Source organism: Podarcis bocagei (genome assembly GCF_964188305.1).
Source record: "Podarcis bocagei genome assembly, chromosome: 5".
In the NCBI taxonomy this organism is placed as follows: Eukaryota; Metazoa; Chordata; class Lepidosauria; order Squamata; family Lacertidae; genus Podarcis; species Podarcis bocagei.
In genome coordinates, this window is record NC_138129.1 from 72,178,116 (window position 1) to 72,194,870 (window position 16,755).

Consider the following 16,755-nt stretch of genomic DNA (forward strand, 5'->3'; position numbering starts at 1 on the left):
GTCCACAACGTCTAGAAGTGTCCCAGCACGGCAGCTTTCCCTGGGTACTCCATGTCTCCTCTCGTTTGTCCCTCCCTACTTGTTGACTTTTTGGGATGCGGGTAGCGCTGTGGGTTAAACCACAGAGCCTAGGGCTTGCCGATCAGAAGGTCAGCAGTTTGAACCCCCATGACGGGGTGAGCTCCTGTTGCTCAGTTCCTGCTCCTGCCAACCTAGCAGTTCAAAAGCACATCAAAGTGCAAATAGATAAATAGGTACCGCTCCAGCGGGAAGGTGAACGGCGTTTCCGTGCGCTGCTCTGTTTCACCAGAAGCGGCTTAGTCATGCTGGCCACATGACCCGGAAGCTGTACGCCGGCTCCCTCGGCCAATAAAGCGAGATGAGCGCTGCAACCCCAGAGTCGGTCACGACTGGACCTAATGGTCAGGGGTCCCTTTACCTTTACTACTTTTTGACTGAGGATCCCTCAAACCTTTGAGCTGACCTTAAATGCTTGCAGCTCAGATCAACTGGGCACTACCCTGTGGTATCTTTTGCGTTTTTAGAACCAATTGAGTGCATCAGCTCAACCTCCGTTGGTTGTTGTTTTCACCTTTACAACACACGTAATCATAGAATCATAGAGTTGGAATAGACCACAAGGGCCATCGAGTCCAACCCCCTGCCAAGCAGGAAACACCATCAGAGCACTCCTGACATATGGTTGTCAAGCCTCTGCTTAAAGACCTCCAAAGAAGGAGACTCCACCACACTCCTTGGCAGCAAATTCCACTGTCAAACAGCTCTTACTGTCAGGAAGTTCTTCCTAATGTTTAGGTGGAATCTTCTTTCTTGTAGTTTGGATCCATTGCTCCGTGTCCGCTTCTCTGGAGCAGCAGAAAACAACCTTTCTCCCTCCTCTATGTGACATCCTTTTCTATATTTGAACATGGCTATCATATCACCCCTTAACCTCCTCTTCTCCAGGCTAAACATGCCCAGCTCCCTTAGCCGTTCCTCATAAGGCATCGTTTCCAGGCCTTTGACCATTTTGGTTGCCCTCCTCTGGACACGTTCCAGTTTGTCAGTGTCCTTCTTGAACTGTGGTGCCCAGAACTGGACACAGTACTCCAGGTGAGGTCTGACCAGAGCAGAATACAGTGGCACTATTACTTCCCTTGATCTAGATGCTATACTCCTATTGATGCAGCCCAGAATTGCATTGGCTTTTTTAGCTGCCGCGTCACACTGTTGGCTCATGTCAAGTTTGTGGTCAACCAAGACTCCTAGATCCTTTTCACATGTACTGCTCTCAAGCCAGGTGTCACCCATCTTGTATTTGTGCCTCTCATTTTTTTTGCCCAAGTGCAATACTTTACATTTCTCCCTGTTAAAGTTCATCTTGTAATGAAATACACGGGTCCAAAGTAAGGTATAATAATATGTTTTTATATTTTGACACCAACAAGGTTTCATGTTTTGTTCAATAAACAGATTCAAACTGTTTTGTTGTTGCTCTTTATTCACCCATAATAGAGATACATATTGAAACCTTACAACCCATGAAGGCATAATACTTGAAGAAACAGGAAATCTACAACTCCCTCAAGTGTTAGCAAGCAGCTTTCTGCATGGAAGACAGGATGGGACAAAGAATAAAAAAATGCTGAGGTCCAAATTACTTAGTCAACTTTTGGCTAACATAAAGGTAAGTAACACCAGGTGATGTGAAAAAATCCATCTCTAGGTATAGTATTCCCAAGGCAGGACAAGCGTAGAGTCCCACTATACTTTTTTGCTGGTGGGAGCCAAGGCTGTTTTCAAACTTTTTCCACCAGTATGTCAAATTTTCCCTCACATCGGAAATGTCCAAGGCTGCAAAGCAACCATCAAGTTTTTCATAAAGCTCGTAGCAAAAGCAGGAGAAACTTGCTTCCTTGAAGGACCACAACAATGGCTGCTGAGGTAGTAACATCAGGGCAGCGCTAGATTTAGGCTGGTGCATCCAGTCCCCCCCCCCACAGGGTGCCAAGCCAAGAGGGCACAAAATAATAATAATAATAATAATAATAATAATAATAATAATAATAATAATAATAATAATGTTTTAAAACCAATTTTTATAAGGGCAAATACATGGGTAAACTGAACCAGAAGGAATTATTGTGAAATAATAAATATGGGGGGGGGGAGCAAATTTGGTCCTCTCTTTGGGTACCACATTGCCAAAGTCTGCCGCTGATCAGGGTAAGCGTTCTTTGACTACTCCTTTCCCCATGCGTGCAATCTGCTTGCTCAGAAATCAAAGCACTATTAGGAGAAGAAACCCGAAGACTGAGGATTATTAAAGATCTACATAACTCTATAAAGGTAGCTCAAGCATGTCTTACGATTATATAAATAGACATAGTTATTTTCCTACTCACACATGTCCCAGGCTTTGTGTATCAGAGGAGCAAAATACAGCAGTAGGGGACACAACATGTTACATGACTGCATCAATTAGTCAATGCTGACATTGATACTTCTATGGCCAAACTAAGAGATATATGTTGGATGCAGTGTTTTTGCTTTATTTGCCGCGTTTATGGGCTAAATTTATATGGCGAATGCAAACTTTGCTAAGTTGGGGAAAAGAGGTCCAAATCTTCTGTTAGTGCCACTTAGTGTCATGTGGCACCATTGGAAGTCAAGGGATCTGGTATGTAAGCTTGCACTTGTCTTGTTAATATAAAGAAAAAAAGAATATCTTAATAGTTACTGCTTTGAAGTATCTACCGGCAGGCTTTCCACCTGTGAAATAAGCCCAGATTGTCTAATTCATATGGGAGGCCTGAAAATTCCTTGAACTCTAGGGGGCTGCTTTGAAAATTTTTGTTTTGATTTGATTTGATTTTCAAAAGAAGCAAAAAAGAAAATCATGGTGGTGTCAGCATTCAGTTTCCTTTAGGCCACCTTGAAAATGTCAATCGCGTGTACACACACAAAGCTATGGAAAGGGTGGAGTAAATTAAGCAAGCTGATAGGAGATCAATTTTGCTGGATGTGATGATCTAGGAAGCCGCCGGCTGCTTAGTTCATCCCAATGCAGGACTTAAATCCAACGGAGTAACGAGGTTTACATGCGACGGGGCGTTGCTGGTATGTCCCTGGGCAGTCCTTCTTCCTGCGCAGCGTAGATGCACAAGCCCCAAAGGGTGTATCCTGAGGTGTCAAGATCTGTACATGGAAGACACTTGTGTTAATGGGTTTGCCTCCAGCAGGGGTACCTACTACTTGCTTGAGAGTCTATACGCCACATGTTCATAGGAGTTTTCAGCAAAGAAATTGCTTCTACTAATAACAACCATTAGTGGTTGGTGGGGTGGTGTCAGGGACTGGACTGAAGAGGAGCAGGAGTGGTGAAGATCACCTCCCCTTCTCCTGTAGCTTCCAGAGAAGGGGGATACAGTATTGAATTACAGCCGAACTTGGAAGGAGATAGCAGATCAGAGACAGGCGAACAGATGAGTTATGAGGTGTTTGAAGAGGAACGAGGGGAGGCAGAGCAGCCAGCTGAAACGTCTCCGGACAGCATCGATGAACCACCACCACCCCTAAAATTCAACATTCATTAAGAGTGCAAGAGCAATGGGAAGAAGAAGAAGAGTTTGGATTTGATATCCCGCTTTATCACTACCCGAAGGAGTCTCAAAGCAGCTAACAATCTCCTTTCCCTTCCTCCCCCACAACCAACACTCTGTGAGGTGAGTGAGGCTGAGAGACTTCAAAAAGTGTGACTAGCCCAAGGTCACCCAGCAGCTGCATGTGGAGGAGCGGAGACGCGAACCCGGTTCCCCAGATTACGAATCTACCGCTCTTAACCACTACACCACACTGGCTCTCAACGCAGGGACGCAGAGGCATTTGTTCACGGGGGACCACTGTAGAGTCGGATGCTGTTGCCAGGAGAGGGGAGGGGAGGAGCCCAGAGTGAGCAACTCCATCCTTGAGGGATGTTTGGATTCTTTGTCTCTCACCGCGAGGACTAAATAAAAGCATAAGCAAAACCTTTCATGTTTCCTCCCTGCTCCTTGAAATTTTCAAGGGAGGGAGAGAATTCCTCAAGCCTGACAGGTGGAGGCGCTCACCTGACCAGCTACTGGTGTTGCTTTTGCTGACTAGGAGGAAGAGGGGGTGGGGGTGGGGAGCTTGGTGTGGTGCAAACACAAACAGGACCACTGCTGGAGGTACGTTTGTACACCACCTTGCCCCTTCCTCTCCCAGTAAGTCACAGCTATCATGCCATAGCTCAGGGGTAGAGCATCTGCCTTATGTACAGAGGGTTCCAGGTTCAATTCTCAGCATCTCCAGGTGGGATGGGGAATGTTCCCCTTCTGAAAACCCAGGAGAGCAGCTGCCAATCACTGAGGACAATACTGAGCTCGTTGGACCAATGATCTGACTTCTTATAAGGCAGCTTCCTAAGTTTCTAAGAATCCTCCGTTGGAGATCCCCAAGCCCAGCCTTTCCTCTCTTTGTGGAGAGGGAATGTCTTTGTAAATGGCTTCAATCTCCAGGGCGGATATGCTCGAAGACTCTGTTAAATTATCCTTCCTTGCCCCACCTCACTCCCATACAGCTCCACAGCAATTTATCCTGAAAAGAAGAAAAACACATTTCCTCACCTCCTTGTCATTGCACAGTCCCAATTTTTCTAGATCCGCCACAGAATAGTGGATGTTGGACATGATCACTTCCACTTCCTCAATCTGAAAGCATAAAAACATACGCATATTAGACCACAGGATGACCCTGTGCACTACAACTGCATTCACTCAAGTCTCCTTCCCCTGTTCTTGGCAGTGAGAGCAGAAGTCCGAGGTAACGGGAGCCAGGTATGTCATGGCCAGCCTGTGAGAGGGGCTGAAGTCATTGGTAGGCAGAGTCAGATCTTTCTTCCCGACACACCCTTCTCTCTCCTCCTGTCTCACTCACCCTTTTCCTCCCTGCCCAGCAGGCTGCAAGAGGAACAAATTGCTTTTGCCGGAAATCTGAACAGATTGATTACACAAAAGGGATTTGAATTGAGGTTGTGGGCCACAGGCATTCATAGTGTTGTAAACAATGCATAACAGCTACGTCTCCCTGTCTAAACTATGCATCTGCATGGGACACGGGTGGCACTGTGGTCTAAACCACTGAGCCTCTTTGACTTGCCGATCAGAAGTTCGGCAGTTCGAATCCCCGTGACAGGATGAGCTCCCATTGCTCTGTCCCAGCTCCTACCAACCTAGCAGTTTGAAAGCACGCCAGTGCAAGTAGATAAATAGGTACCGCTGTGGTGGGAAGGTAAACGGCGTTTCTGTGCGCTCTGGTTTCCATCACGGTGTTCTATTGCACCAGAAGTGGTTTAGTCATGCTGGCCACATGACCCAGAAAGCTGTCTGTGGACAAACGCCGGCTCTCTCGGCCTGAAAGCAAGATGAGCGCCGCAACCCCATAGTCGCCTTTGACTGGACTTAACTGCCAAGGGGTCCTTTACCTTTTAGCTTTACTATGCATCATGGCCCTTGGCTACAAGAGCAGAGCAAGGCACTGCATGGTCATGTCACATCACGTGTTGGGTTTACAAGTACCAAAAAAAGGTACTGTTTTCACACGGAGAACCATACATTTGTTTCGTCATTCCCTAACAGCGGGAATATGGAGAGGGGTTATTGCTGAGTGGTAGAAAGCCCTGTGCATTCCATATAGAACAGACAGACAGACAGACAGACAGACAGACAGACAGACAGACACACACACACACACACAAGTTTACATCCAGGGCATCTCCAGTCATACCGGATCTGAAGTAGCAGGGCTAGAAAACACATCTCCCTGAAGCCAGAATTTCCAGATTCCATCCTTAGCAACTGCAGGTAAAGCCAGGAGAGAACGCTGTCTGAAATCCTAGACAGCCACCCTGCCAGTCCTTGTAGACAATACTGGCTTGGTGTAAGGCAGATTCCTATGCTTTTAATTTCTTTATCTACCCACCTTCTATTTATAATAGCCCGAGAGAAAGCAAAATATAAGCTTACACGATGATCCGTACATTGCCCCTCAAGTGTGAGTCACGGGTGTCCGAAATGGGTTGGATTTGTGCTTTTGATGTAAACCTCGGTTTTGTAAGACTACGGTTATTTGAAGCATATTGCATGTCATGAGGACAAAGAGATACGACGAGACTGACCTGGGGGAGTCTATCCAAGATGTAGGTCTGGATGCAGTTGACCGTCTTCTGGTAAGATGGCGAGTAGTGGCCTGTTTCAGGCGGCCCAGCAAAGGCATCGAGGGCACACTCGTGGGCAGTTCTCCTTCAAAGCAACGTGTAGCCATTAGAATCAAATCTGTACTCTCTCCATAATTCAGCTCATGTGTGAACTTGCAAGGCTAACGTCCTGTGTTCAGCTTGCTTAGCTCTGTCCCTTGTTAGGGGTCAGGTCATGAATTTTAACAGTGCGGTCAGGAAAAGGAGAGAGAGAGAGAGTTCCAATGTGGGGTGTGTGTCTAGGAATGAAGGGCTTTCCATGTGGTCGCATTAAGCTTGGCACAGGTGATGCCCAGAGAATGGTCTGGGACTGTGTGATGCTGCGACACTGCTAAAGGGACACATGGGTGCATCTGATCAATTCCTTGGATCAGTGGAGTAAGAGTGAGACAGAAGCAAAATAAATAGTCCCCCCAATTAATAATACTCCATCCATCTGGCTGCGCTTCCCCAGCCACTGTAGGCGGCTTCCAGCATATACAGAAACATAATAAAACTTTGAACATTAAAAACTTCCCTATACAGGGCTGCCTTCAGGTGTCTTCTAATGGTTATATAGTTTCTTATCTCCTTGACAGCTGGTGGGAGGGCTCACTACTGAGAAGGCCCTCTACCTGGTTCCCTGTGACTTCACTTCCCACTGTGAGGAAACAGGAGCTTGTTTCCACTGCAAATTGACAGCACACACGCCCTTCCCCAATTTGGATATTTCTGATCAAAATATTTCCCTTTTTTCATCCATCAGAGGGCTGTGATCATACTCAATATCAGCCATCTCTTCTACTGTGGACAAATTTCATGCGCTGATAGACAAAAATGGGGTTGGGTTGGGTTGGTTTGTCTTTTACAGTACCATATGCAGTCGTAGTCAAGACAGTCTGCGCCTTCTCCATAACACCACTTGACCAGTGTTTCTATTGAGAGCACTCGATCTCTTCTTTCTGGAAGTGTGGTGTATTTATCCTTGAAGAAGCCTTGAAATCCAGACTGGGTTGTTTTCATAAGCTTCAGATCCTTAATGCCAGAAAAAACAATCGGACTACCTGCAAGAGAGAGAGAGAGAGAGTGAATGGAAGAGAGAAAAAGTCAGTTCTTTTTACAATGAAATAATTTAAAATGAGAAAATTGATATATGCGGATAAATTAAAAAGCACTTTTTAACAGGGCAATCGAGTGGGGGCTCAGTATGGGTACCGTATTTCTCTTGCCTTCCGGGGCAAGGTAAACAGAAACACGAGAAATCCCACCTCTCTTTCTAACACCCACAAACGCTTCAATGGCCTTGACTGCTCCTACTTCTCTCCAACAGAGAATAATAAAAGGTGTTTAGTTTCTGAGGATTTCTGTCAAAAGAATGAAATTTCATGTCTTACCTTCCAGAGTCCGTTCCACTTCACAAAACCGAACCCCCTCTGAGCTATAGAGAAAAGCATGGACGTGGGGGACACCATCCTAGAGATTGAAGAATATGGAAAATGTGCAAATAAATGTAGGCGATTTTAAAACAAATGGGGAAGTAATAGAGCTGGTTTGGGAGGGGGGGAGTCTTATAAATGTTAAGGTGATTCAGTGCTCTGTGAACCCTGCCCACATTTGGTCGCCCCTCCCTCCCTCCTTCTGACAACCCCATTTTTCAGTTGTTCCCCCCCTGTGTGCAGGGAGCAACCTAGTCAGGTGGGTGGGGTGTATAAGCTCAGTATACCTTTTCTAGGCGTTGCCATGGTACTTCTTGGATGAAGGCATTGCAGTATATCACGTGGCAAAACGATGTAAGGAAGTGTTCACAGATGTCAAGGCCAAACTCCTCTATTGTTCTGATCTAGTAAGACAAACAGGGTCGTCAGACACCATCAGTTTCTGCCCTTAGATAAATATCGAGACACGACACTGTATTTTATTTTATTTTATTTTATTGCAATACGTTCATGTCATTGCAAACCTCTTGATTAAATGGGTGAAGCAGTCAAGCAGGCATTATGAAATGTATAGTTTATAAAATAAATGTCTTTATTGAGCCAATTGCCCGTAATACTCTGGAATAAGGAGACCTGTGATTCTTCCAACTGCTAGCAAAAATTAAAGACAAAACAAATCCCTGGGTTAGCTCATGACATTCGGCAGAAGATTCCTGCATTGATGACCTTCATGTTCCCTTCCATCTCTACAATTCTGTAAGTCTACGATTCTGTGAAATAGATCTCTTCTGGCTTGTGCAAGATGCTTCCACTCAGTGGAAGCTTAGTGGAATCTGCTGGACTACAGTTCCCATCATCCCTGACCATGGACCATGCTGGCTGGGGCTGATGGGATTTGGAGCCAACAAATCTGGAGGACCACAGCTTCGCTATCCCTGCTGTGCATGAGTAATAGCTGTGCCAAGCTTCATCGACTGAAAGGCTTGTAAGACTGCACACTTCCCACAATTATACTAGCAATCTTGTGTTTCCTCTTTGGAAAAAGCTTTTCTTAAGAATTTTGTTGTTCTTTCCCTTTGGAAAGGTGTCTGCATTTACCTTTGCATCCAGATAAATCTGCCAGTTGTTGTTGGCTGACACTCCTAGCTCTATATAATACCAAAAAGGAAAGGAAAGAGAAAGAGATTTGGCCACAGATGGGTCTGTATCACATGATACGATCCATCTGTGGCCAAATCTCTCTCTCTCTGTTCCTTGCTCTTTGAATTGTCACAGACTCTCATTATTATTTTTGCCCGAGGACTGATTTTGCAATAGGAATGCAATTCATAAAAATGCAATTCATTAAGACAATATATAGCTACACAAAGATTAAATAAAAAACGGTTGGAAGAGTGCTTTGCAAAACATACCCCTCGGCATTTGGCCAAAGCTTGGATTGTATTCTTTATGGTGTCTGTGGGGATCACTTGACTGTTGTCAGAATTCAAGAATTCGTTGACGGTGTTCAGCCTTATATGCACAGATACTTCCAGTTCTTTGATGCAGTGAGTCGTGCCCTCTCGTCTAATGTATAGCAGTCTCACTGCGTTCTTCCCATATTCAGAATTCACATATTCCACATCCTTATTCTGTAACGGGAGGAGAAAAGCAATTTTGCACAGAATAAGTCAGGGCTAGAAGTCTGAGGATGTGTTGGTTGGTACAAATGCCTTTGTGTGTATCCAAACCTGGTTAGAATTATCATATTGCTTTAACATGAATGTTTGCATGGGATGCGGGTGGTGCTGTGGGTTAAACCACAGAGCCTAGTACTTGCCGATCGGAAGGTCGGGGGTTCGAATCCCCACAACAGGGTGAGCTCCCATTGCTCGGTCCCTGCTCCTGCCAACCTAGCAGTTCGAAAGCACGTCAAAAGTGCAAGTAGATAAGTAGGTATCACGCTGGCGGGAAGGTAAATGGCGTTTCCATGCGCTGCTCATTTGCCAGAAGCGGCTTAGCCATGCTGGCCACATGACCCAGAAGTTGTACGCCGGCTCCCTCGGCCAGTAAAGCGAGATGAGCGCCGCAACCCCAGAGTCGGTCAGGGGTCCCTTTACCTTTACCTTGCATGCAAAATGCACCAGATCTATAGACATCTATAGCATAGTGTTCTGTATGTCACCACCTTGAGTGCACTTTATCTACACATTCAGAATTTACTCTCATCTGTCTTGCACCTTGAGTTAGGCATATGGCACTGCGGGAAAACTACTCAATGCATAAAGGTTTCCTGAATATTCTTAGTAGGTCAGCTCCCTGGGAAAGAGTGGCTCACCGTGTTTATAGCACCTCACTGAACTTGTTTCTTGATGAGACAACCTACCCCCCCAAAAAACCACACGAAAGCTACATCCAGATGAAAGTGATATAGTAACTTTTCCTAAATCAAATGCCCAAGAAGGAGTGGAACATCTATCAGTGATAAGAATCAAATTTCCATAAGTCATTTTTCTACTGTCCGTCATCGCTATTAATGCTTTTCTTTCAGTTGTTAATTGTTTTTTAGCTGCAATGCTCAAAGAGATAAGCATCAGACACAACAACACAGTTAATGCATTAATGATCTATGCACAAAGGTAGCTTGCCTCCTAATACATTTTTGCACAATTGAATGTTGCCTGGCCTCCAGGCAGAATCATAGTTTTAAAAAAAACAACCCGCAGCATCAAATGTTGAGGAGTGACATGAAGCATCAACCTCATGCAAAAACGGAGCCCTTTCTTCCTTTTCAACAACTCTTTAAAATGTCAGATCTTGTTTGACAGGAGCATTTCAAAGGGAGATTTTCATTACTCATTGTTTTTGCATCTATTGACAAAGAGAATGCTGGGAAAGTTCAATGGGGATTTTTGGGGATTTTTGGGGATCTTTTTTTTTTTCCTTGATGAGAAATTCCTGAGGGGAAATTATTTTTCCACAAACCTCCATAATATAAAATTTCTCTTGAAGCCTTGAATGAATTTACCTTCACCCAGAGGAAATATTTGATTTAGTTTGTTTGTAGCCCAAGCAAACAACTAAAGTGTACCGATTAGAGATTACCCTGAGTCTCTAGGATAGGATTAAAAATCAAATGAATGGATCAAATTAAATAACCCAAGAAGTTTAGATGAAATATATTGTTATTATCTTCTGATTACCAAGAATAAACAATGGACCGCTTGGAGATTCTTTACTGATGTGAATTTAGGCTCATTTTAAACACACTTCTGCTTTATTAGAACAATTTTTAATTTTTGTCACTTGAAAAGTTGCTTCATCCTCATGAGCACTGGAGTTATCTTACTTTAGTGAGTGACTTTAGAGGCAAATTAATGGACGACAAGGCCATCAACTTGCCACGATAGCTATATTCTACCTCCACTGTTAGAGGAATTTAGACAGGAGAGGATGGGTGGATGGCATCAGAACTACAACTGGCGACCCGTTGAATAATTGCTAGTAAAGCTGCCAGGAAATCTTTTGTCAGGGAGATTTCTGGCTGGACTTTCCCTAAGTCTTCTGAAGGGGGCAAACATCTCCACCCCTCAGCTAAGGACGATGCACTCTATGGCTACCTGCAAAAAGAAATGAAAGACCCAGCAGGCCACCATTTTTGAGTGGGAAGCAGAAGAAGAGGTAGAGATTTGTGTTTGGGCTCCGTAAACATTGTTGGGAGGGAACTGTAGTTTACACCCTCACAGAACTACAATTCCCAGAACCCTTAAAGTACAGTTCCCAGGGTGCTTGAGGGGAAGCCATGTGCAGGTTGTGACCTTTGCCTCCAGTGATCTCCTTCCAAAAGAAAGCTGGATCTTCCCTCTGCCGAGAGAAACAGGGTGTAATTTGTGTGCCTATTTATAACCTGAAATATAAAGCGATGCTATTACTAAGATAACCAACTAGGGAAAAATAAAATAAAAGTCTGCTTTATGTTTTATAGATGCCTTCCTTTCCCATTGTGTATACACTCCAATAAAATCAGAAACCCTGCGCATCAGTATTGAACACTTCTGCCCAACTTAATTTAATTACCCATCTTAGTGAAGTTTTACACAATACAGTGGACGCTCGGGTTGCGAACGTGATCCATGGGGGAGGCATGTTCACAACCTGCAGTATTCGCAACCCACAACGCTGCGTCTGCGCATGCACAGGTCGTGATTCGGTGCTTCTGCGCATGCACAAACCGCGATTTAGAGCTTCTGCGCATGTGCAAGCACCAAAACCTGGATGTAACCAGTTCCGGTACTTCTGGGTTCGGTGTGGTGCGCAACCCGAAAATGCGCAACCTGAAGCATCTGTAACCCGAGGTATGACTGTATGTGTAAATGTGTGTTTTGTTTACATGAGTAGCTGCATTTGTTGGTGGCACACTCTGAAGAGGTTACACGAGAGCTCCTTTAGCTTTGTCGTTAAGTCCTATATATGTCAGCCGAGTTTCTTATAAAGTGCTGACGATGCCCATAAAGGTCTCCAGGCAAGAATCATCATCTCTTGTACTACAGGTTTCTCTTTGAAAATTACATTGCGCCTCACCTGCCGGTTTAGCAGCTTCCCAAAGGCGAATTACCTCCCGAGGAGGCTGGACGGGGCTGACACCTCACCTTCAAGTAAGCTGGATTTCTTGGGATGCAGCCTCTGAAGTGACATTAAATGTTACAACTCTCTCCTGTGACAGCAGCCAAATTCTCATGGAGGTTGTAATTCATGGACGAGGAACCTTTTTCATCCCGGGGGCCACATTCCTGGGTAGGTTTCCAGGACCACATGCCAGTGGCAGGCAAAGTAGGCACAGCGACTAAGGTGAATGTTACTTTTGTACGGTAATCTAGTTTCCACACACTTGTCCATCCCTCTCTATCCCCCATCTAAGTCAGCAAGAAACATGATTGGTATACAAAATAAATGCCACACTTTCCAGTTCATCTGGGTCCAAGGACATGTTCCAGCAGAAGAAAAACAGTCTAGGAGGGTGCAAAGCATGGCCGTTTGAGGGGTGTGATGGAAGGGTGTGTGGCCTGTGGAAGACTTCTGAGGGCCAGTTGCAGGAACCTGGAGGGTCACATTTAGGCTCTGGGTCTGAGGTTCCCCGTTCTTGTTGTAAATCTATGATTGGGCTGTACCACTTAAAACTGAAGGAGGTGGGGTTCATGGAAGTCAGCTGGGGAAATTCTACTTGTAGCACCACACCCTACAGAATGTCAAAGGGCACTCAGCCAACAATGGTCTCTTGCCCGTTTACTATGGAATGCCCTTCCCTCCCCCTTTGCGAAGCTGCAACCATCAATTGCTTCAGACATCGTGTAAAGACATATCCCTGGCCCATGTCTTCTCCAGTCCCCGCTTTATGTATTTGAATCCCCCTAATTCCTGTTTTAATAAATTTTTATATGTGCCTATACTTTACCGCCTTTATATTGTGTTTTCATTTTTTCCATTTGTTTTTAGTGAAAAATTTTCATGGATAACAAGGGCACCTGCAACATCTCTGCTTTCCGTTCATAGAGCCTTTTCTACAGGTCAGCAACATTCGGCATGATGATATTGTCTTTTTATGTTGTGCACCGCTTACAGATTGTGCAGTTTATAAATGCTTTTATATAAGGAAGGAAGGAAGGAAGGAAGGAAGGAAGGAAGGAAGGAAGGCATATCCTGTATTTATAACAACCAACAAAAATGGTGGTTTGATTCCTTGCTAGCCTTCACTAAGCTCAAGCTCAAAATCATATTTGGATTATCCTTTAGCATGAAATGCCATATTTACCATCAGGGTGTATGTAAAGTGTGGGTGAAGAGCCTTTCCCACAGTTGGGTCTACCTATAGAACTCACTGGCAATAGAAATCCACTGGGCTGCTTCTCAGCTTTCTTTTCATGCACCTGAGATTCTTCATTCATTCATTCACTTATTTCTCAAAGCTTCTCAGAGCTATTTTCAGAATTAGCACACAATAGCCTTATGCAGAATAGGATCTTCCCAGAATAGCAGGTGCAAAACCTGCCGACACATCACCTCCATAATAACTATTAAAATGCACATATAGCAACCATTTGAAATGCATGAAACTGACATGTGGCCATCATACCGTATAATCAAGCCTTCCAAATGCATTACAACAAAGACTTAAAAGCAGGTGTGAAGAAAAATTAGCCTGAAACAGAATGACCTCTCACTTCTCTCAAGATGAATCTCCTAGCATTTGTCTGTTGGTGCATCAGCAGGTCCTACAAGGGACTTAGTACAATACCATTACAATATGTGGTTGAGATCTCAAATATAAAACCATATAAAACTTTTTCACTGCAAAAGTAGGAGGTGAAACAGAAACACATTTGCATACAGTGGTCAGCCAAAAATCCTTGCTGGGGCTCCATTGCAGCCACTTTGCTTCTCGATTTGTCTGAGCAGCTGAACAAGCCAGGATTCAGCACATGGCTTCTCATTACATGCAGATTGAGAAGTCTTCTTCTTCAGAGATCACTCATAGCCAAATAAGATTGTCTTACATGAATATGGTCTTAACAGTGAGTCCGTAAATGACTGTGGAGGCCAATTCTGGATCCACACATCCTTCCACAGTGGGGACATAGGTTTCTGGGCAGGAGTTGATCATGGGAGGGTTTGCCAAGCATCCCTTTCTCTTAGATCATTTCTCCCTTTTGTCCTGAGTTTGTGCTTCTTCAAAGTCCATGACGCCTATTATAGCAGCTATTCTCCAACTGGAGCACTCACAGGCCAGTGATTCCCAGTTGCTGGTGTTTATACTACATTTTTAAAGATTTGCCTTGAGAGCATCTATAAACCTCTTTTGTTGTCCACCAGCATTACACTTTCCGTTCTTAAGTTTGGAATAGAGTAGTTGCTTTGGAAGACAATAATCAGGCATCCAAACAACGTGACCAGTCCAACGAAGTTGATGTTGAAGAATCACTGCTTTGACACTGGTGATCTTTGCTTCTTCCTATACACTGGCATTAGTTCGCCTGTCTTCCCAAGTGATATGTACAATTTTTCAGAGACACAGTTGATGGAATCTTTTGAGGAGTTGGCATTTATAAGTGGTCCATGTTTCACAAGCATACAGTAAAGTTGGTAGAACAATAGCTTTGTAAACAAGCATTTTGGTTTTCCTGCAAATGCCCCAGTCCTCAAACACTTCAGTTGGGAGAAAGCTGCACTCGACTGGAAAGTATGTTCAATGTCTTCCAACCAAGCCAGGACATTAAGCCGCCTCTAAACCATATGGCTTTGTATCCTGGCTTTTTGGAAGACAGGAACCATAGTTTCTGGCTTTTCATGTAATGGGAAGCTAAGGTTATGGGCTTCATCCTGGTTCTCCCAAAAAGGGAAGAATGAAGCGTCTGCAAAAGGGGTTGCATACCTTATGCAACCGGGCTTGTTCATCCAAGATCTTTGGCTCAGTGTTGCTTGCAATCACGGCTGAAAACTCTAGGCTGATTCACGCACCCAAATCTATCACTCAATGCTAAGTGGCAGCAACTACGTGTGATCCAACGCAGAACTCACATATTACCTCACACGCCCAAAACTACAGTGCCTTTTGGTAGAATGAGTTTGCACATTCAAATACGAGTCATCGAGCGTTGAATATCGAAATAATGAGATATCAAAGGATGGATTGGGCTCTCCAGCAACACCATGAGGTCCTGTCACCCATGCTATGTGCACTATTGTCAGCAATGATGCCTTGATATGCTAATGTTTGTTTTTCTTTCCAGGAGTCTCAGACTGAAGAGATTGCCAACTTCCTAGCACAGTCAGCCATGCTTTGTTCTGTATGCAGGCATAGAATTAACTCTACTGGAAGGTGAGCTCTAGGAATTTCAAAAGCAAACATGCTTTTTAAAAATAAAATAAAATAAGGTGGTTTAATAAAACGTGTCACATTGACTACTTTGTGAGCACAAAAAGGGTAAAAAGGTAAAGGACCCCTGGACAGTTATGTCCAGTCGAATCTGACTATGGGGTGTGGTGCTCATCCCTGCTTTCAGGCCAAGGGAGCCAGCGTTTGTCTTCAGACAGCGTTCCAGGTCATCTGGCCAGCATGACTAAACAGCTTCTGGAGCAACGGGACACCATGACGAAAGCCAGAGCACACAGAAATGCCATTTACCTTCCCGCAGCAGTGGTACCTATTTATCTACTCACGCTGGTATGCTTTCAAACTGCTAGGTTAGCAGGAGCTGGGACAGAGCAACGGGAGCTCACTCCGTCACGGGGATTCAAACTTCTGACCTTATGATCAGCAAGCTCAGGAGACTCAGTGGGTTAGACCACAGCACCACCCGCACCCCTCTGTCAGGTACAAAGCTTACTGAGTGACCTTGGAGGCTGTTCACTATCTCTCAGCCATGTCTTCCTCACAGGGCTTGTGCAAGGATAAACAGATGTGGCTAAGATTCCCAGCTCCTAGGGTGAAAGTCGGGTTATTAATGGAAATAAATAAAATAATTTTCAATGCATTTTTGCTTTTCCCTTTCTGCTTCTATGCTCTAAATCAGGGATAGGGAAACGGGTTTGCTCAGTTGATCTCAGAATGACTTGCAGTGGATCAACAAGACCACCTCTCTTCCAACTCTTTAACATTAGTTACAACTCAGATAACTGGTTAATAAGCTATAAGTGGCACTGGCTTGTTTATTTAAAGTACTGTACTCAGTTTGGTCTGCTTGGCCAATGTTGAATGTTAAATTTGTCATGGGTCTCACTATGTTGTTGTTGTTGTTGTTGTTGTTGTTGTTAGTGCTGGAGGAGACCCTTGAGAGTCCCATGGACTGCAAGAAGGTCAAAGCTATCCATTCTGAAGGAAATCAGCCCTGAGTGCTCACTGGAAGGACAGATCCTGAAGCTGAGGCTCCAAGACTTTGGCCACCTCACGAGAAGAGAAGACTCCCTGGAAAAGACCCTGATGTTGGGAAAGATGGAGGGCACAAGGAGAAGGGGACGACAGAGGACGAGATGGTTGGATAGTGTTCTCGAAGCTACCAGCATGAGTTTGACCAAACTGCGGGAGGCAGTGGA

General features: G+C 44.5%; 1 protein-coding gene across 1 annotated transcript in view; it reads right to left on the bottom strand.

Moving 5' to 3' along the window:
• Positions 1-1,481: 1,481 nt before the first annotated feature.
• The window catches only part of LOC308586793 (uricase-like), a 39,026-nt gene continuing 23,752 nt past the window's right edge, over positions 1,482-16,755 (bottom strand). Inside the window, exons 2-8 of the mRNA XM_081193866.1 lie at positions 9,102-9,320; positions 7,977-8,093; positions 7,648-7,726; positions 7,128-7,317; positions 6,197-6,320; positions 4,647-4,730; positions 1,482-3,198 (exon numbers count right to left, since the gene is read on the bottom strand). Coding sequence (XP_081049992.1) covers positions 3,052-3,198; positions 4,647-4,730; positions 6,197-6,320; positions 7,128-7,317; positions 7,648-7,726; positions 7,977-8,093; positions 9,102-9,320 — 960 coding nt within the window. The 3' untranslated portion in view covers positions 1,482-3,051. The remainder of the gene's footprint in view (positions 3,199-4,646; positions 4,731-6,196; positions 6,321-7,127; positions 7,318-7,647; positions 7,727-7,976; positions 8,094-9,101; positions 9,321-16,755) is intronic.